The sequence below is a fragment of the Brugia malayi genome (genome assembly GCF_000002995.4).
Source record: "Brugia malayi strain FR3 genome assembly, contig: Bm_v4_Chr4_scaffold_001, whole genome shotgun sequence".
Classification (NCBI taxonomy): domain Eukaryota; kingdom Metazoa; phylum Nematoda; class Chromadorea; order Rhabditida; family Onchocercidae; genus Brugia; species Brugia malayi.
In genome coordinates, this window is record NW_025062478.1 from 10200203 (window position 1) to 10221766 (window position 21564).

The 21564-nt window shown below is 25.5% G+C and overlaps 4 protein-coding genes and 1 further gene across 6 annotated transcripts; 3 read left to right on the forward strand and 2 right to left on the reverse strand.

Moving 5' to 3' along the window:
• Window positions 1-5100, forward strand: Bm17801 (Uncharacterized protein; the record flags this gene model as incomplete). The annotated part of the gene is made up of 3 exons (XM_043082324.1): window positions 1-220; window positions 4337-4481; window positions 4914-5100. The coding sequence occupies 3 exons, from the start codon at window positions 1-3 to the stop codon at window positions 5098-5100; spliced, it is 552 nt and encodes a 183-aa protein (XP_042938258.1).
• Window positions 5101-7512: 2412 nt separating this feature from the next.
• Window positions 7513-14913, reverse strand: Bm8589 (Uncharacterized protein; the record flags this gene model as incomplete). Its single annotated transcript, XM_043082325.1, has 21 exons — window positions 7513-7613; window positions 8208-8392; window positions 8562-8611; window positions 8763-8891; window positions 9210-9355; window positions 9549-9691; window positions 9873-10001; window positions 10239-10336; window positions 10585-10742; window positions 10863-10957; window positions 11173-11288; window positions 11617-11764; window positions 11988-12131; window positions 12395-12498; window positions 12775-12852; window positions 13065-13207; window positions 13493-13568; window positions 13672-13746; window positions 14008-14177; window positions 14410-14503; window positions 14758-14913. The coding sequence occupies 21 exons, from the start codon at window positions 14911-14913 to the stop codon at window positions 7513-7515; spliced, it is 2538 nt and encodes an 845-aa protein (XP_042938259.1).
• Window positions 14914-16115: 1202 nt separating this feature from the next.
• Bm8588 (Uncharacterized protein) lies at window positions 16116-17595 on the forward strand (the record flags this gene model as incomplete). Its single annotated transcript, XM_001895527.1, has 5 exons — window positions 16116-16254; window positions 16688-16801; window positions 16871-16920; window positions 17080-17178; window positions 17491-17595. 5 exons carry the CDS (start codon window positions 16116-16118, stop codon window positions 17593-17595), a joined length of 507 nt encoding a protein of 168 aa, XP_001895562.1.
• A 215-nt stretch (window positions 17596-17810) lies between these two features.
• Window positions 17811-21519, reverse strand: Bm1588 (Protein kinase domain containing protein; the record flags this gene model as incomplete). Of its 2 annotated transcripts, none has more annotated exons than XM_001895528.2 (9): window positions 17811-18020; window positions 18452-18642; window positions 19159-19239; window positions 19305-19395; window positions 19516-19612; window positions 19971-20140; window positions 20383-20497; window positions 21039-21181; window positions 21448-21519. In XM_001895528.2, the coding sequence occupies 9 exons, from the start codon at window positions 21517-21519 to the stop codon at window positions 17811-17813; spliced, it is 1170 nt and encodes a 389-aa protein (XP_001895563.2). The 2 variants fall into 2 exon arrangements, with proteins under 2 accessions (XP_001895563.2, XP_042938260.1); XM_043082326.1 differs by having other exon boundaries at window positions 18017-18020; window positions 18468-18642.
• On the forward strand, window positions 18189-18239 carry Bm15596. Its single transcript, XR_006227979.1, has one exon. The product of XR_006227979.1 is annotated as a pre-microRNA Bm15596 (primary transcript).
• Window positions 21520-21564: the final 45 nt, after the last annotated feature.

A 21564-nucleotide genomic window follows, 5' to 3' on the forward strand; every position in this document is an offset into this window, starting at 1 on the left:
ATGGATCGGTCAATCCTTCAAATAGGTCGTCTTGACGTGATACTAAACAATGAGCAGCAACAATCAATGCGACAATCGTTATTATTATCATCATTATTATCATTATTATCATCATTATCACAATTATCGCTATCAACAATTATTAGTATCAATAAGAATAAAGACAATAACAAAATTGTTACTGTCTTATTTCTTCTCATCATTCAAACAACAATTGTTGGTAAGTTTAATTTATTATTTTTTTTAATAAAATTTTTTTCAGTTAAATTATCACTTCCCCAAATAATTAATTAAATATGAAAAATTAAATGAAGTTTAATGTTTAATAGGAATGAAAATAATGAATTAATTACACTTATTATAATGTATAAAGTATTTTAAGTTCTTTAGAAAACAAGAAAAAAGTGAATAATTTTATTGCTCATCTAATCTTTTCATTGACTATTAAATAATCAATATAATGATTCTTGCATTTCTTTTTATCAAATAATTAATTTCACTTTTTTTTTCCTTTTTTTTTTTAATTTTAAAATATTATTTAATAATTATTTATAGAATATTTAACAACAAAAAATTTTGTACTAAATTTAAATTTCATGGTGTATGCACAATTGGATAATTAAATGTTATCATAATTTTAATTTTATGATGTATGCATAATTACATAAATAACTATTATCAATCGTTAATTATAAATTTTCACTTTGATTTCAAAAATAATTTTTTCTATAAATTAATTATCATTTAGACTTGTATTCATATATAATTTAACTCATACATGTATTAAATATGGATTTCATAGCAATATTCTTTAAAAAAAATAACTTTTCTCAAAATTGAAAAGTTTATTCGGAAATTCGTTTTGATAATTCATTAGGTAATCAAAGTGAAATAACTTTTATTTACAAAGTAATAATAATAATATTATTATTCTTAAATAATCATAAATAACAGTACTAATCAAATTTATGCATAATTTTCTTCAGTGCTACGAAAATGAGATTTATTATTTTCTTTCTATGAAAAACTTATTTTAAATTTGTATTTTTTTATTTTATTATTATATTATATATAAATTTATCTTTTTACTTTATTATATATATATATATTTTTTTTATTATTTTTTTTATTTTTATATATATATTTTTTTTGTATATTTATTTTATTTTATTATTATTATATATAAATTTATATTTTTTATTTTATTATATATTTTATAACAATATTCGCAATACAAATGAATGATTTCCTCTTTTTATTCGATATTTTATTTCAATTACGATTAAGTTAAATTCAAATTCTAAAATACTCATACAATAAGCATAAACCATTAATTACTATTGTTATACTTGTAATCTTGATGTAAAAAATATTTCATTATCATTTTAGATAATAAAATTAATTAAAAATGAGTGAAAGCTTTCCGTTCATTCCTAACTTTTTTTTTTAATATCTCAATTTATTATATTATTATTTAGCTCATTATTTACATATAAAATTTCATTGCATAAACAAAAAAAAATAAATAAATAAATGTTTGACAAAATTATTATTTCAAAAAATTTTGAAATATTGCAATTTTTGAACAAATTTTACACTCTTCTAAATTATTAATTCATTTACTATGAAAAATAAAGCAAAATCAGTTTGTTCCTACTTTATCTCATTTTTCACTTTTTTTTTTTTTAAATTCAAAAATTATTCGAGAGTTTTTCCTGGTCTAGTATTGAAAATTTTATCTGGTGATTAATAATTGGTAATGTCACAGTAAATGTCACATTATGATAGCATTTTATAGTTTGGAAGATTTATTTGCAATTGTTTAATTAATGAAATAGCCGTAATTGTAATTAATAACAGTAATAGATGAAGAAAAAAAATTAAATTAAAATGAATCAAAAATTTTTTAAAAATTTCTTCTAAACAAAAATGAATTGTTAAACTAATTTGTGCTATCGTTTTCAACGATAAATTTCGTTTTATAATAAATTAGGGAAGCAATCATTGACATTTTTTTATAAGTTTTATCTTCTCAAATTTCATTAAATATTTGCATTTAGTTTTTTTTCTTTTTTTTTTTTTTTTTTTAATTTGAAATTTAAACTAAACGTAGAAAAAAAAAAGACATTTAATTATTTAAACTTAGACATCTTTCTTAGTTCAATATTTTCGTTGCAACTGCTTAAATTGAATTTTAAATAAGAAAGAAACATTTTTTTTTTTCTAAGTTTTTTCTTTTAAGTACATTCATTAAATTTAATATTTCATCCAAATTGAAATGTAATGTAAAAGTTTATTTATGAGTAAATTAAAATTTGATTTTCTTATGAATTTATTTGTTTTCACATTTTTGTTTAAAAATAGATTTGTTGATTATTGCTAAAAAATTAATCATCCTTATTCCTTTGGAAATTATCAAAAATTTCTCAAAAGATGAAAAGATATTTTCGGCTTACTTTATACATTCTTAATTTGCATATCATTCGACGGAAGGCACTGATCAGCAAGTGATAAGTCCAGTAGATATGATAATAATGAATAAAAACTTTAATAATACTGTAACGAATTAACTAATAATTGAAGTTAATATAAATAACTTTTCTGATTCATTTTTTGAAACTTTTTCACAATTAAAATTATTTTTCCTACATTTTAGTCTTTTTCATGCCCAAATCAGTAAATTTATTTTATTTTGAAACATTGAAATAAATTTAGATTGAACTGATAACTTAATCAAATCAAGCATATTTCCATTATCAATGATAGTTCATTAATTTTTGTTATCAGTCTCGAATTTATTAAGCGAAATTGTTTCAATGTGTGCTTTGAGTGCATTAAGTATAACTATTCTCGTTTTGATAATTAAAATTGATTTTCATCATAATTTCTCTTACTAAACAGTTTTTGGGGAAAAAAAAAAGAAAGGTGAAAGGTTAATTTTGGAATAATTCATATCTTTGATAGATTTTAATGTGTTTTTGCTTGCTTTCAGAAATCACTTTGCGTTATTTTCAGAAATGAATTGATTAAGAAAATTGATTTAAGTAAAATTAATGTCATTTCATCGAGATTCGTTTTTCATATCCTGTCACCATGTCACCAAGATACTGACACTAATGCATCATCTGCGCACACACACACAGAACTATCGTTGTTAGAAAGTAATATCAATTTGATAATATTAAAATGAAAAAAAAAAAAAAAACTAAGTTTCATTAAATTGAAATTTATAGATGAGATGGCGCTATTGTCGTATGCATGGAAGTGAAATGTATTTTACTGGACAATCTAATATGACATTTTTTGAAGAAAACATAAAAAGACTTTTGAACAATTTAAAATTATTGCAATTTAAGGATAATAAAGTTTGATATGTTTACTGTATAAAAAATGACTTAACTTAGAAAGAATAAGTTATATTTGATAGAATAATTTAAATCAATTAAAGTATTACTGTTTATTTTTTATCAATAAAAAAAAAAGAGAGAGAAAAGAATTAGCTTTAGAAATTAAATTAAAGTTTTGCTAAAAATTAGAAAGAGAGAGAGAGAGGGAAGTGTGAATTTGTATTAAAGGCAGTAAATAATATCTTCAAACGTTAATTAATCATACTGATAAGTGATAAGTGAACATTGATACATTGATATTTAACAAAAGTAAAATTTAAGAATAAAATTTTTTACAAATGTATAACTTTTGAACTGATTAATATTTGCTAAGTTACTTTAATCGATGTAATAAAACAAAATGATAGATCGAAATATATTTTTCTATGAAAGGAATTCCTCAATGGAAAGAGACAAAATTGCAAATTGAAAGAATTTTAAGTTAATTTTTATTCTCAACAAATATTCTAACTATTGGTTCTAGAGTAGCATTATATACGTATATAACAAAACAAAATGATATTTCTATACACGTAAATTGACGTAAGCTACGTGAGGACCAACCTGGAAGTAACAAAAAGTAGTCTTTATGTATAAATTAAATTAAATAAAAAAAATTAAAATTATACATATTGAGCAAATCATATTACTCACTATTTTAAATATATATTATCATTGATCGATCATTATTGCTACATTTATAATTCCTTCTTAAAAAAATGATAAATGATGAGTTAATTAAGAAATAACTGATTAATTTATTTTATTCTAATACATTGATAAAAAATTAAATTGAAAAAAAATTAAATTTAAACTTATGAAAACTTCAAAAGAAGTTATTTAAAAAAAAAAAAAAAAAAACAAGGAAGAACTCAAATGAATTGTTTAAAAGTAATATAGCTAAATTTGAATTAATAAGAAGATTAAAATTAAGAAAAAAAAAATTTTAGAATCTTTAGTTTGTTATGATGGCGCTGATTGTCTAAAAGCGCATACCTGCAACGAATGCAATGGCATTGGTTGTATACGTATGAAAAGTTATAACACAGAACATATTCACACAATTGCCTTGACATGTTTGCCATATGCAACAAGGTAAAAATTAATTTATTTTATTTTAAAAATTTATCAAAATATCGAAATTATCACTTAAATAAATTGTTTATATATAGTATTATTTATATATTTATCGCTTTTTTTTTTCAAAAAAAAAGGACATTTTTCTTCGTTTTTATAAAATTTTATAAGATTATTTCATCTTATTTCAGTTATTTATATTATTTTAAATTAATAAAAAAAATAATAATAATTACCCTTTTGCGTTTTTTTTTTTGAAATGTTTTAAATGATTAAATTATTACATATCAAAAAACTTACAGTTATTTAATACAATATTCTGTAGAGTTTAAATACAGTTTCAATGTAGTTAAATTTTTGATTGAAATTAAATTTTTTCCTTTTTTTTTTTGGCTTTGTTTTAATCACTAAAAAGCTTTTATTGTTTGCTACTGATAATAATTTCTTCAGAGTATATCAGTTAGAACCAGCTGGTTGTCGCATTTCATTATCTGGTGATAGCGAACATTGCATATGCTATGATAACGATTACTGTAATCGTGCAAGTGGTTTATCATTATTTAATTTTAAATTAGTTCCTTCATTTATTCTTATCATTTATGCCACAATTTCGTTTACTCTTTTATACTTGTTGTGATAATAACAGTAATAATAATAATAATAATGGATCTGACAATTTGAACTAATTAAGGCTAATTAAATAATAATAATATTAATTATAATTATTGTTATTTGAGACAATAATAATAACTATTAAAACTATGTAACAGTTATATATTTGAATATTTATGAATTATTCACGCTTATCACATATAATTATATATGATAATTTATTAACATCAATGCATTACAAATTTATGTGAGAATTAAAAGGATTAAAAAATTAATAAATTCTGATAAACTGTTTGAAATTCATTTATAATTACAACAACTAAAATAATAATATTAGTAAAAATTGTTTAAGTTCGTTAGGAAAAAATGTTGTTACTCAATCGATGATTTACTATTACTTTTACTGATAATTCAAATGATATGTTATCAGTATGAATATAATAAATATTTAAAATTGAAATTAATTTTTCTTTTTTTTTTGTTGCAAAATATATTGTCATTTTTAGCAGTGATTGTTAATAATTTTCCCTTCTTCTTCTTTTTAGTTCATCCAAACATTTTCATCATAAATTTGATGGAAGAGAGAGGGAGAGAGAGAGGGAAAGGGAGAGAGAGAGAGAGGGAGATTGTCATCATTTTCACAAAAAAAAAAAAAGAGAAAATGTCATCAATGCAAATATCTCTAATAAATAGTGTATTGAAATAGCAAAAAAAAGAAAGTATAATTTGTAAAATTCATTAAATTAATAGAATTTAAAATTTTTTTCATCAATATATATTCTATTCTAAAATTTACCATTTTCATTTATTAATTGAATTTGACACTAAAAGGTCTTTTTTTTCCTTTTTTTTTTCTTCTTTCTAATTAGTTAGTCTTACTCAGAAATTATTCATTTCATTGTTATATGCATCTACTTTTAAATTAATTATTTTATTTCATTTCAATTTCTCTTCACAATATATCAGTGATACTAAAATTACATAACAACAACAACAACAAAAAAAAAAAAAAAAAATCCTCATTGACTTTAATTTTATTTGTTTTTAATCATCTTTTAAAACTCTGATGACATCATATATATTCTTTAGTTCAGAAACTTTAATTCAGAAACTTACAAATCTAATATATTTCAAATAATCGTTACTTGTTAAATTTTGAAGTGCAATTGGTCGTAATCAAATTTTCAAATAAATAAATAATCATACAAAGGAATATAGCCTATTTCTAACTTTTTCATTTTCATTCTTTTGTTATTATTATTTATTTGTTCATACAAATAATTTATTGAAAAAAAAAAAAACTGTAATATTCTCTCTTTTAAATTAACTTTTTTCTTTGCTTCTTCTTTTATTACTAATTGATGCTAGTATACATCAAGAAAATTAGACATTAGAAAAGATGAATGTAGTAAAATTTCATTTTGTGCAATTTTCACCTCAATCTTTTCTATTTTTGGTTTCACAAAATTCAATTCCATTATTTGAAATATTTTAATGAAGTTGACAAGAAAGAGAGGAGAGCTTGCATCAAAAGAAAGAGACTATCGAGACAAATAAACACAAATCAATTACACTGAAATAAATATAGCTAGCTATATCTATTTTGAAATTCATTTAAATTGTGCATATCATGCATTTTATAGATTTTTAAAGATGACAGAGAGAGAAAGAGAAGGGAAAGCATCGAATAGAAAGAAATATTTTTTTAAAAGATAACAAATTAATCATATTTGACATCTTAATGTTGTACATCATTATGAAGATAATAATTAACTAACAAAAGAATAAATTTTTTTTTTGTTCTAAAATTTGAAATGTAAGATTTGAATATTAAAATAATTATTATTTTGAATTAATTCAATAATATTATTTGTGATAATATCAATAACTATAGGTGGAAATAGATAATGTTATAAACATTTGAAAAATGAAGAGAAAATGTCATACTGGACTACAAATAAAAGATGTAGCATTGAAAGAGAGTGTTCCTAAAGTTTTTTCTTTTTTTTTTTCTTTTAAAAATTATTGTTGAATGAAATGTTGAATTGATTAAATGATAATTTTCACTGCTTAGCAACAAAATAAACTATTGTTTGATGAAAAATGGTATGTAAAATAGTTAAATCACAAGACTATAACTATATGTGATGTATTTTAGGGTAAAAATTTTAAAAAGCAGAAAAAAGTGAAATGGTAAACAACAACTTTATTGTTTTCTTTTTTCGATTACATATACAATTCTCCATTTGTTAATGATCAAACTGATAACAGATATAAAATATAAATTATAATGCAAATGATAGTTTATGAAATTTTTGAACAATGCAAGGAATCAAATACTTGAAACTATTTTATACAAATACACAGACAAAGTATTTGATATGCAAAATTAGCAGCCAATCTTATCGATGTTTTCGAGAATTGAATTAAATTTAATTTAGCTACTCTCATGAAAATCAATGTAGATGCTGGTAAAATCGGTTAACAGTAATAAATCAGAAAGCCAGTAATTCGCACCAACTGATGTCATTTTCACTGCTGAAAAAAAAAAGAAAATAAATTCTCGAAGATGTTTTGAGATAAAAAATACTGCTTCACTTTTTTTTTTTTGCCCCCTTCTTCAAAAAATAGTTTCAAATTATCAAATTTACATCTATGTCCTTAAGATAATTTCAACTATCATGCTATGATTCATGATTTCAAAAGGAAGAAGTTATTCAATAAATTATTTATCCTAATCTTCTCAAGTACTCAGCAAGCGCTAGATCACTATTAAGTCTCTAAAAATTCTATAATACAAATAGCATTATGAAATTCAAAATTTAGAAAGACTGTAAATTCAAATGGTTATAATAATTTGTCATTAATATGCTGTCAAACTTCCCAGTGATGTAATATCGCTTAGGAAAATTATAATTCGTCTGTATATATTGCTTAGTTTAAATAAATATTGACGTAATAAATCGTTATTTTCAATATCGACAAAAAAAAAAAAAAAAAAACATTAAACAAATTTGATTCAAATTAATGAGAACTTAAATGATCAGAATTTCGATAAAAGGTAATAATTCTTTAAGAAAGACAGAAGTAAGAAACATTTATAAGCTCTCCTCAACAAAGAAACATTCTTACCATTGCAAAATAAATCCACATTATTGTGAAAATCATCGAAAATTTTAAACAATGTCAATATATTAAACGATTTCGCACTATGACGATACTTGGTAATCAATGCCAAACAATCATCTAGAACATTCCATAGCATCACATGCTTCTGACCCAAAAGACAACGCCGGTATAATTTTTTTACAAGTTCCCTAAAACTTGGTTGTAAATGAGAAAATGCAAAGATGAAAATATGATATCAATTTAAATCAAATATCTATCAACACACTTTTTTCCTTTTTCTTTAAGCTATCTTGATTTGGTCCGTAAATCATCAATGTAAAGGAAATAAAAAAAAATGACAAAATGAAATACACTTACTGATGTAATTGAGAAGCTTCTGCAATTGTCTTTATCCCGTCCAAATCTTTCTTAAATATGAAATGTTTATTGTATGAATCAAATATACTATTCACAACAAAACAGCTCATTTCTTCTCATTTTATATCACAACAATGCAAAAGTGCATGTATCTAATAATTTACGCTAGTAATAGACAAATTTAAAACTATCAAATAGAACCTGAAATTCGTTCACAACTATGTATCTTATTTGATCATGAAAGAAACAACGCATTGCTCGAACAAAATTCCACATTCGCATTTGCATTAGAGCAATACTATAAATACGAACTTTCTGGACCATCATTTCCTGCAAAGCCATATGGTCTTTCATCTTAATGAAAAGACAGAATCGTCTTCATTAAAACTATAAGTCATAATGCTATGATTTTATACTAACAAAAATAATGGAATTATAATGTGTTGCAAACTGTCATCTAAAAAAAAATAAAATAAAATAAAAATCTATACGGATTATGTGCTTCAACAAATCATATGATGTTAAATATTACTTGTACAGTAGTAGTTATTAATTACACACACAAAAAAAAAAAAAAAAAAAAACCCTCAACAGATTAAATTTAAAAATTTCAACTTTTTAAAACAATTCGACGATAAAAAAATCAACCTCTAAAGCTGTGCATTCCACTGTGATTCGCAGTAATAAAGTTCGAATACGCAAGTAATCCACTAGAACTGATGGAGCAAAAATAACATTTAATGGAAATGGTGGTTTATAATGCAATTTCATGGCATCTTTTTCATCGAATGAATCTTAAATATATATACAAATAATGTTACAACAAAAAATTTTAAACCAAATCAAAGATTCGAACGACAATATATTATGAAAGAAATTAGTGATAGAATGACAAAATAAAACAATTAAATACTAGAAAATTATTCTATGCTGCTATTCCACAACAAATCACCATGTTAAAAATTACTTCAAACAACTATAACTTACTTTTTGCTTCTAGAAATCCTTGTACAAGATTTGAAGAATAATTTTTGGCTAAAAGATAATTAACCATTTCGTCTAATTGACAATTCTGATAACTCCCTGATGTAGAATTCAACTCCGAACCATCTTCTTTGTTTAGCAAAATGCTGAAATACAAAAGATTTAAATTTATAGAATTTTATAGAAAGATTGCTAATCGTCTCAAAGAAAGATTGCGTAAAGTTATTTTAATAATTGCATCACACAATTCAAAAATAAAAAAACTAAAAGTAGAAGTTGACAAACAGTTCCAGTAATTTACACATTGGAGAAAATGGAGTAAATAACCTGATGAAAATTTCTGTTATACATTCATCGTTGCATAAATAAACATCTTGAAGAAGCTTCAGCGTTTGTTTAAAATCATCGATTATACAACACCGTGCAAATGTAGCGCATTGAGAAAGATAAATTTTTCTAAATATAGCGAATTCAACAATTTAGAAATTACTGAACATTGGTCAGATGTAATCTGAAAAATCGTTGCAAAAAATAAGTATTAGAATTGTTGAAATCAGATTTGGTAAAGTTGTGATACACCTCAGACCTCTTCAGATTCAGGTCATTACAATTTTTAAAATACTTCGTTTAATCCATCTGCTGAATAATGAATATAAATATTATTGAAACCTATGTTTTTTATATTTGGCTTACTGGAAGTAGAAGTCCAAAAGTGATCCCACTGCACCCAATAAATCTGAGCTCAGCGCTTTCCGAATTTTTTCTTCCGATAGTTCAACCATCAATTTATTCTAAAAAAAAAAAGAAAAAATGTCATTTTTTAAACATAGTTCTTATTCATATCTGAAAATTTTCTGAATATTAAAAAATATTGAGTGCAAATAGTTTAAAGAAAGTGATGGAAAAATACTTTAATTAACTTATTTTCTCCCTTTTTTGGACTTAGAGAGCTGTAAAATTGAATAACTTACACTAAAACAATTATTACCATATATAAATCATTCAGTTATATCATATTCTTTATAAAGAGACAACTGACAATAGTTAAACAGTTCGATTCCTCAGGTATCATTTGTTCCAGATTTGGCCAAGCCAATATTATTTTTCGGAATTTTCCCTCAAATAACCATACATCAACAAAATTTTTGGTGATAATCAATGACGCTTCTAGATTAATAGATCCATTTATTCCAGCAACTGAAATAAGTGAAATAAGGAAATGTCGTAATATTAAGAACTATTACTACAAACTAAAGTTCATTATTAATAACGCATATAAATTATATATTAAAAAAAACGTTACCAAACCTTACGTACCTGCCCACTGTAATATTTCAGTATTCTTTTCTGAAAAAGAAAAAACACCATCACATGGATTCGCCTCGCCTTTCATCAACCAAAACAAAATACATCTATAAAGTTTTTAAAAAAACAAAATTAATCATATTTTATTTCCAACAACTTCAAATAATTGCTGCGAAAGAATACAAAATCATGATTTTCTGACTACATAAGAGAATTTTTATAAAATATCTGAAGTTATTTTTTAAAATTTCACTTTACTAGCCTAATGAGTTTCTCGAAAGAAATAAACTTTTATTGGAAAATAAAATAACAAAGCAATTACTCAGCATAATATCGAAGAAGGACCACAATGACATCATCACAAAATTCTCTAATAACTGGAAGTTTTCGTCCTTTCGTAATTTTCACAATATAAAAAATATCCAACAACGTATTTACCTGTAAGATTCAGAACAATAATTTAATTCCCTAAGTAAATGTTTATCTATTCTTTTTGACATGTAAGATCACAATTATTAATATATTATATTCTTAATATCAAACTTTCAGAAAAGAAAAAAAAAAGTAAGTAGTTCAAAGCTAGGGCAATCAGTAGTGCAAACTTAGAAAAGACTATCTGCAGACAGTTACACAAAACGCAATTATTTTTTAACAATGTTCCAAACAACCCTGAAAAGTGTTATGACATCTTGTCATTTCTCACAATCTATAAAGATCATATTTCACTTAAAAAACCTTAAAAAAATGCTGCAAATTTAAAACTTACATTTTGTACACCAGTAATTTGTATGTAAAGGATTATATCAACGAAATAGTTGAAAACATTGCACATATCGAGAAGTTCCCGCAATAATCTTCTAATACTTTCGCTATCACATTCTTTTTTGCTATCAACATAGTGTCTAACTTCATCACTGAATAGAAAGAACGAATAAAAAGTAACAATTATAATGTGAAGGTAAATTAAGAATTTGACAAATCAAAGTCTAATTGACTATTCCATCACTACAAAAAAGTTTTGCAAATTTGCCTCATAATAGATGCAAATAACTATAAAGAACAGAATTGAAAACGAAGTTAAAAAATTTTCCCATATTTCCGTAAAATGGTTTCAACAAGTTATTGATAAATTCTAACCGAAACTTCCACAGTTGTTCAGTGACACATAACTTCAAACTCAATAATGCTCTCGTTGCTGTACCTTCCCGGATTTTGTAATTTAACATCGAGAAATCTTTTACAGAATCGGAATTTCGAAGGAATTGTTCCAAAGAAAACAACCTAAAAAGGAATAATCATCTAATCTGCAAAAATTTTTTCAATGGCAAACAAAATATATCGACATTTTTCTATGGCTGTTATTTATTAGTTTGAACCATGAACAAATTTTTTCTCAGAAAATGCAGATCACAAAGTTTCCGTATCTTCCTGTTTAAAGTAAGATCAAGAAAAAAAAGAAAGAAAGTTTTACATTTCTTAAAACGAAACCATATATACTTGCTCAGCTTGTTATTTGAAAACTTAAATAAGTATTGCAGATTGACCTGTTAGCAAAGTTGAGAAATGGTAGTGCAAGTCGTGGTAACAAATTGACATCTTCTAATTCCAAAAATATCTTGTTTTCTTCAGAAATACTAAAAAAACCATTCTGAAAAAGAAAACAGTGAGTATTAGCATTTTATGAAAAAAAATGTAGGATAAGATTTTATAAAACTAAAAAGCCTCCAAAAATTCTTATGACTATCATGAAAGAATTGATCCAAAGAATGAGATCGAAATAGTTTTATCCAGAAAATGAGATCGTCTTTAAAATATGGTATTTAAATAAAAGAATGCATACTTCAATCATCAACTACCGCCTGGAAAAGGAATAAACACAGATGCAAAATTCGATATACTTTAAAAGATTTTAGGTATGACTTACAGCACTTCTGCAAAACAAAAATGATTCTTCACCCATCAACATATGTAATAAACATCTGAGATATTCACGCCATGAAATCTGAAATAAAATAAAGACAAGCAACTTTTTTTTGTCATAAATTACTGCTTTATGCTCCTTTCAACAATTTAATATTTACGATTTTACTCTAAAAAGAAACTTTTAAATTCCTTCGATGAAAATCAGAAAATAAAAAATCAGTTGTGACACAAACAGTAAGTAGTCCAAACTTTAGAAACCTCAAAGTTAGACATAATTTATAAATTACTAACTCTAAAAAACACATCTCCAATGCTTAGATTACATAAGCTGCGCAATTCAGGATCACATGCACGCGGATGTATACGTCCTCTTTCATCGACAATCATACGTCGAATTTTTTCATAACTTTCAGAACTTCTCGAACGGATTGTATCTAAATGTCCACAACTGCCGAATTTTTTTAAATCGATTCATGACAGATTATGTTTTAGCAATAGTTAGACATACTACTACGATAAAAAATTGCTTAACAATAAAAAGAATTAAACAGTGTTGGTTGACAAATGTAATATTCAATTTTTTTAGTGGCCAATTTTATTTTTGAAAAAGATTAATAACAAGTTGCAACATGTATGTAGATATACTAAGAATATTTGACTGCACGTAATGATGAAAATATGGGATGAGTTTTTATAATATATATCGAATGTATTCATACCAATTTGTGCTGTTTTTTCTTTGCTGATACGTAGTTGATACTGATCCACGACCTCTTTCTTATGTTTGTAATGGGACTAAACGTAGATATTTTATCATAGGTTTTATTGTTCTTAATTTAAAAACAAAAAACATAAGGAACTGGAAAGAAAAATTAAAATTTTTCAATTAATTTATCACCTGGCAGGTAACCAATTGTTCATTTGTACGATCAATAAATGGTTTTGTCGAGGTAACTGAATAATTCTTCGAAATCTAAATAGGTTCAAAATATATAAATGCAATTGAAAAGAACTTACTACAGTTAATACAATTGCATTTATTTAAAAAATATTTAAATAAAAACAGTAGCACATAGTGAAAGCTAACGTAGAGTGAACAGCATTGAATGGCATACTTCTAATAAGTTCAATACCTAAATAATTTGTGATTAGAAAAGTATCACTAACCTTATCATAAACAAAAATTACAATAAACTCAATTTGACAAAGAGCAATGATGAAATAAATCACTTACTGGCAAGTGGTTATTTACAGTTTGTTTCCAAATATTGAGGATTTCGGATCCGGAACAATAAGGTAGAGTATTGCTTTCATTCTTATCACCATAATTATTACCAATCCTTGATAGAAGTAATAAGAAACGTATTATCTCTTCACTTGAATCGGCTGTCTCGCGAAGTTTACCTTAGATCAGTTCTATTTGGCAACTTATTACAATCTGTACAAAGATTAATCTTACTAATATAAATCCGTGTCTGAAAATGGAATTAGTACATTATATTAGTAAGATTACCTGGACATGCCCAGATTACCTAGGTACAGCGAAAAAAAGATTCAACTATGCTGTTCAGTCAAGTCAATTCTTGAGATTATTGACTGACTGCAAAATTTTTTTGCGCAAAATTATGAGAAATACCTATGAGCGAAATAAATTTCTTAGCTTGATAACCATCATCTTCTTTGCTAAGTAAAACTACAGCCTGATCAATCATAGACTGAAGAGGAATTTCCTAAAATTGATGAATAATATAAAAAAAAAAAACAAAAAACAAGATAATATGAACATTTAAATGGATTATTCATTCATAGGATAAAAGTAAAGAAACTGCAACAAAACCTCCAGATTTTCGCATGTATTTTATGTGCTCCTTATTTCAACTTGATCATATCTCAGTGATACTTACTTTCTTCATATACTCTATTAATTTCCAAAAAACTTTTATTTTATAAAATTTCAGTTAAATTTCAAAAACGAAAATATTGCCTCTTCTTGTTTTTCAAGTGACTTCAACAGTAGCACCTCGTAGAACTGAGCACGTTCCAAACCCGTACATGGTCGACCTATCAATGAACTAAGTAGTAGCGTGATTCTACCCCATATTGAATCGCCTCCTAATTGAAGGGTATCATTACGATACATTCTTTCCCTGAAAATATAAATTATCATTAGTAAAAATTTTTAAATTTTAAAATTTGAAAAAAAAATTAAAAAACTAAAATTTTCATTTGCATACATTCATTCTTTACTTATAAATAAACTTTTCCATAAATAATTTAAGTACATGATATTTCCAACATTCATATACGTCTTGTTCAAAAAGTATTATATCTTAAATATACACAAATTTAAATTAAACAACACTCCAACAAGTTAAAAAGTTATAATAACATTGCAAATAAAAAAAAAAAAAAAAAAACAGCAATGTTTTAGTAAATGAAAATTAATAATAATTCCATTTTTTTAAATGAAATTTTAGCATTTTCCTAAAGCTATAATTAATCCATAAAAAAACATTGCACATAGTTAATTAATTTGAAAAAAATAAAAATATTTTCTATTTCCTTATTCCTCCATTAATCTTTTGATATCATTTAATTGACATATTAATTTCAATTTTTTGTTTTAAATCTGAAAAGTCAAATATTATCTATCTGAATACGAAATTTGAAATGATTAAAAAATTAAAATGAAATTTTCGCGGCTCTCATTAGAGTTAACATTATGAGATGACGTGTCTCTTAAAGCGAAAACATTTCGAACGCGGCGAATGTCTTACAAATGTTTTAAAAATAAATGTGCATAATTGATCGAATGTGAGTGGAATCAAGGAATTAAGGAATTAATGAATTAAGGAATTAAGAAATCTCGGATGGATGAATTAATCATTTCATTAATTATTCTTTGTTTACTTTATTGATCTATTATTATGCATTTTTTCGCATTTTCGATTACTATTTTTGTTTCATTATATTTCATCGATTTATTTTTCTTTTTGTTTCAGCAAATCTGCATAAGTATATATATATATTTGTCTTAGACGTAAACACATCGTACTCATTCATTCCTGCTTTTATTGGTATGTAATGCATACTTCTAGAATACACGTAAACGTGTCTGCATACGTGTATATTGCATACGTTCTTACGTTTAGTAATAATTATGCATCTATCATCATTTTTACTATTCTTTTCTTCAACTGCAATTAATAACTCGCTTGGAATATTTTTGAAATTATTGTTGCTTTTTAATGATTTCATTTTTTTTGTCTGTTTGTTTGTTCAAGAATTTAATTATTAGTCTTAATAATTAAGTCTTAATAAACTTTACTACTTAGTGCTATCATGAACGAGACGACGATGAATATGCAGGATGTGGATGATGAGGCAAAAAATGAGAATTTAGTAAGAGATTATTTATTACATCAACTTCAGTTGAATTTATTACATGCGCAATGGCAAGATAAACCGAATGCTGAACCTGGTTAGTTTATTTTTTTAATATCACTATTTCAGTGCTTGGGGTATTGCAAGTGATCAGTTAAGAATCCGTTTAAAAAAAAAGGAAAAAAAAAAAAAAAGAATATCGTAGCGCAAAAAAGTGCTGTTGATTAAATAAGAGTTAAAAAGTTTAAAATTACGAGGTAAAATTATTCCTCGAAAAGTAGGAGAAGCTGAAAAGCTAGAAAAAAAACTCAGTGACTAATTTAATTAGCAGAAACTAATTTATGTCTTTATAACTCAATCTAGATTGTGTTTTAATAGTGTGTGACACAAACTGCTTTGTTGAATTTGAATGAATCGGTGTTTTTGTTAATATTTTATAGATTAGCAATTTTTAAAAAAAAAAAGAAAATCTTAGACTAGAAATTGACTTCCGTAATATAAGATTTCGAATAATTTATTCTTATTTTTAGTTGAAGAATTAATGGAAGCTAAAAGAACAATGCAAGAAATAGAAGATGATGTTGTGAAGAAATTCACTGCTTTAAATGAACAATATGAATTAATCAACAGCAAGTTGTACAATAGTTTTTCGGCTTATTTTTTAATAATTTGGTTTGTGTAGTTAAGACAGTTTCTCTACGTTGGTTTTTCAGGAATAATAGATCCAGAAAAAGTGCACGAATTGGAAAACTATCAAGAAATGGTACCTCTCTTCGATATTTTCTTTCGCCATACATTTAAATGGTTTTACTTTTCAAAATTTGACCAATAATATTTTCTGGCATTATATCACATTGGAAACTATCTAATATATTTCCTGTACAGGAATCATTTCGTGAATTATAGTGAGGATGTCTTTTAGTTAAAAGAAATTGAACGTCTATCAGTTAAGCATCAGACTATTTTGAATAAATTTAATGGAGATGCAGAAGCATGCTTAGCAGATCATCAGGTTCGAGCGGTAAGTTTTGATACTGTTATCTTTTTTTGTTATCCATATTTTGTGGGAATGTAGAATTTACATCCTTAAATTCTAATTATGTAGGATGATCATTTTGTTCTATAATTCCATCAAATTTCTGCTTATTAGAATCTTTTACTGCCTTTTTAATTTATAGATTCCTCAGTGCACTCTAAAAATATGCCACCATCAATTCATTGCTATTAAATATCCTAGTGAAATGTTTAGACCCAGCTTGGTGGACTTTGGTAGATATAAACACGAGCTTGATAGAATCACTGAAAACGATTGCTCGAAATTTTTTATTTATAGGAGGAAATGGAACAGCTTAAAAATGAAATTGAAAATCAAAAGGAACTGATTGCCACATTAAATGCTCAGATCTCATCAATTAACTCTAAGTTGCTGTCGCCTTAATTTCTTGTGTTTGATCATGAAATAGTTGAATTTATGTAAAAAATGTATTGTGAACGTTTTTGCAGAGCCTATTTTCCTTGTTTTTTTCTTTACATGAATAACTGATCTCTAATTGTATTTTCATAAATACTTGAATTCTTTCTCAGTGAGTAATTTATTGATTTTTGCAAGTCATATCAATGCAATTCACATGAATGAATAGAATTTTGTATAGTTTATTCCATCCGAACGTTTGGCAACAATGCTGATGATTCCGTTGATGCCGTTAGTGTTGTTGTTCCGACCTGAACATACCTGGAATGAGTGGCCATGGCAGCTGATGTTGATGTCATTCCATCCACGGATATCATTTGCTTAGTTTGTGTCATCCTAATCTCTTCCCAGTCGTAAATATCATCCCATTTCACATTTGTTTCGAGCATTAACTAGAATGAAACAGGAATGTGCTGGATATCTAGAAGAAAGTCACAGAATTGATGCCTCGTTTGGCAAATTCAGTAAAGCTATCAATTATTTTCTATCCATTGTGAATTATATTTATTAGTAGAACCATAAGATGATACTTGATATATTTAAATCACATTTTCTCTAAATCAAAAACGATGAAGTGGCTGTGATAAAATCACAACCATTTCATCGTTAGTTTGAACAAGTTTTAAGATTCTTACTTATCGTAATGGTATTCTTATCTATCATGCCCTTAATGAACTTAGCTCTTTTCAAGATTTGAAATAGTTAAAATCTTTAAAAACAATAATTTGTGTACTTTATGAGCTTTATTCGAGTTGTAGTTTATCATAAGGTTCAGAAATGAAACAATCACTACACTGATTAATTAAAAACAAGAAACAATAACTTTTTCAAATATGTACTGGATTTGTTCATATGGCGGTTCAGCTTCAAAAGCAAGTTCATCAATCATCACGAATATACAATCGAGAATGGGAAGTGAATTTCTGAAGAATTCTTTCCGTTCATTACCCAAACGAATACGTAATTTAGCTCTATACACCTGTTCTTTCAATTGATTTTTCTTCTCCTTCACTCCTTCAAAATGAACAAGTTAGATTTAATAAAATGAAATAAATTGAATTTTTTTGTCGTTAAATATAATCAGAAATTCAACATAATATATTTATAACAAAAGAAATCGAATAAGACGTAATGAAAGAAGCGAAATATTGCAACAATCATGGATGAATTGAGAAATCATTTGGATAAGAGAAACTCAGAGACTTGAAAATATGATAGCTAAACGGATAATTCACTTAAAATAATTTAAAACACTTCGATTTTAAATGGTATGTGCTTGCACCGTAATACATAACATACATTCACTTTCATTTCACGTCTCAGTTTAATTTTTTCTTAGTTTTATTAATAAGTATACACATATGCAATGATTACTAAAGTATCTTTTCCGTTTAAATCCTAATTGATAATGTCATCGAGTTACTATATGCCAGCTATTTTTATCACTACTATGTATTACATTGATTTTGCCCTTGCTGTGCATTACTGAAATGTATTTCAGGGTCCACTTTAGATTTTAAAATGTCTTACTTTTCGGTGTCTTCCATGGTAAAGTGCCACTAGACAATTCAACCATAACATATAGCCATGATTCTAAATCATCTCGTCGACCTGAAATGAAGTAATACAATTATCATTTGATCCAAACATTAGATCAAATTGATGAAAAGACAAACCAAGTTCAAGTTTTTGATGTGCTCGTAATGAAGCATAACGTGTCGTTCCACGAAAAACCGTATGATGCTTTACTGGTAATATTGATCCATCCTGCATGCTTTAGCTATTTTTAGGAAGAAAAAATGAGAATCTTTAAATTATCACATTTTTGAAAATCATAACTTTAAATTTAGAGTGAAGAGATCGAGCTTTAAAATTTAAGCACTATACCTGATTTCTATAGAATCGAGAAAGTCCGAAATCAAAAATATAAATATTCCTGGATTCCTTGTTAATACCCAGTGCAAAATTACTTGGCTTAATATCTCTGAAATTTGTATTTAAATAGAAAAATGAAATTCCAGACAGCAGAAATCAATTCCCCAAAAAAAAAAAAACTTCAGAATTTATAAATAACAAAATGAATTAAACGGAATGAAATGTTTGAAGCAGATAGCAATGAATTCAGGAGATATAAGTCATATTATAGGTTTATTTAGTAAATAAAAACATCTTTATTTTCTACTAAAGATTAAGAATTCACAGTAAGTTTATTTTGTAAATTAGTTTCGTTGCCTTCAATTTAAAAACTAAGACATAAAAGATGAGCTTATTTTCATTTTAATAAGTTCTAAAAAAAAAAAAAAGAAAAAGAAAAAGAAAAAGGAAACGAAAAGCTAACTGACCTTGAAATGACGGAAATTTCATGAAGTTCTCGAATTGCTGAAAGCGTCAATAGTCCAACACGAAGTGAGGTATTTATGGAAAAACTCTTCGTTTTACTTTCACGTCGTAATTTTGACAAATCTTTTCCGAGTAGTGTCATTACCACAAATACATAGTTATTTTGCCTTCCCTATAATGTAAAGAGTTTAATGTCATCATTTTTGAAATTTAATCTACAGTTTAACTAATAATTGTCATATCGAATAACTCAGCAATACCTGCTTAATATTGCTACAAAATCATTTTTTAGATTGCTCTACAACTTTCGAGGAAATTTCTCTAATTGTAATAATTGTATATTCAAACTTTTTTTTTTTGAAATCAATCAATAGTTTATATGTGCTACAGCATATCACTTAGCAAAAAACTTACATCGTCAACATATTTGCAAATTTGTTTACAATCACATTCATTTGCTTTCTTCAACACTTCAATCTCATTGGGAATTTTTGTTCGTAATATATTTTCTCTTTTCAATGCATAAATTCTGAGTAAACAGTAAGAAATGCGAAAATGCCATTTAACATGTCAATTGTTTGGGATTGCTAGCAGGTAATTATGCTAATGAATTGTTTAGCAAATGTCATTAAAAGAAACGTACGACATGACCTCATGTCACTAACTGGTAAAGATAATTATTTAGATGTATAACTTATTTAAGTGAATTAGAACAATCCGACGTAACTCCAATAATAATTAGCTCACAACAAGAAAAAAAATAAGGTGCAACTATGTTTGACCTATGATCTTCTTAACATAGTAGAGTATGCCGATGTAGAATTTAACAAAATTTAATGCTACTAAAATTTAAACTAGAGACATTTATAGGCTATTAAAATGATGAATGCAAATGCATAATACATGCATGCACGCACACATATATCACTTGCATTTCGTGATAAATTAAAATTAAATAAATTAAATGATGAATTACGTAATATATTAAAGTACATTAACAGCACTTTTGAAAATAGGGCAATAAATAAATGAACAATAATCATAAGAAGAAAATATAAATTTATTTAAACCTTTTAGTAGTTTCAGAGATGCATTCGTAGACTTCTCCATAACCACCTTTTCCCAAATACTTCACTAACTCATATGTTCTTGAATTCGTCGAAACCATAAATTTATCTTTCTCTGTGGTTAAATCACATATCTCATTTTTTTTCTGAAATATTTAATAATTAGTGATGATATCTGAACATTTAAATTTAGCAACAAAATCACTGAATTAATATCAAATGATCATTGGAACCATAAGTTCTATCAAACATCATTCTAATTGTTTTTAATTTGTAGGCTAATTTTTCTTCTATACAAGTAACACACAAAAATTTATACTTAGTAATTCAGCTTACTAAACTCAAAATTAACATTATAGTAATGCAAATTTTTGTACTGAACATAGTGCCATCATTAAAAAAATAATTGAACCTTTTCAGTAGAGTTATTCTTTACATTGAAGTTGATATTTTTTTTATCATCATCAGTTTTCAAACTTCTCATCATTTTTATTTCAAATTTGAATAATTATATTTACTTCCTTTGTTC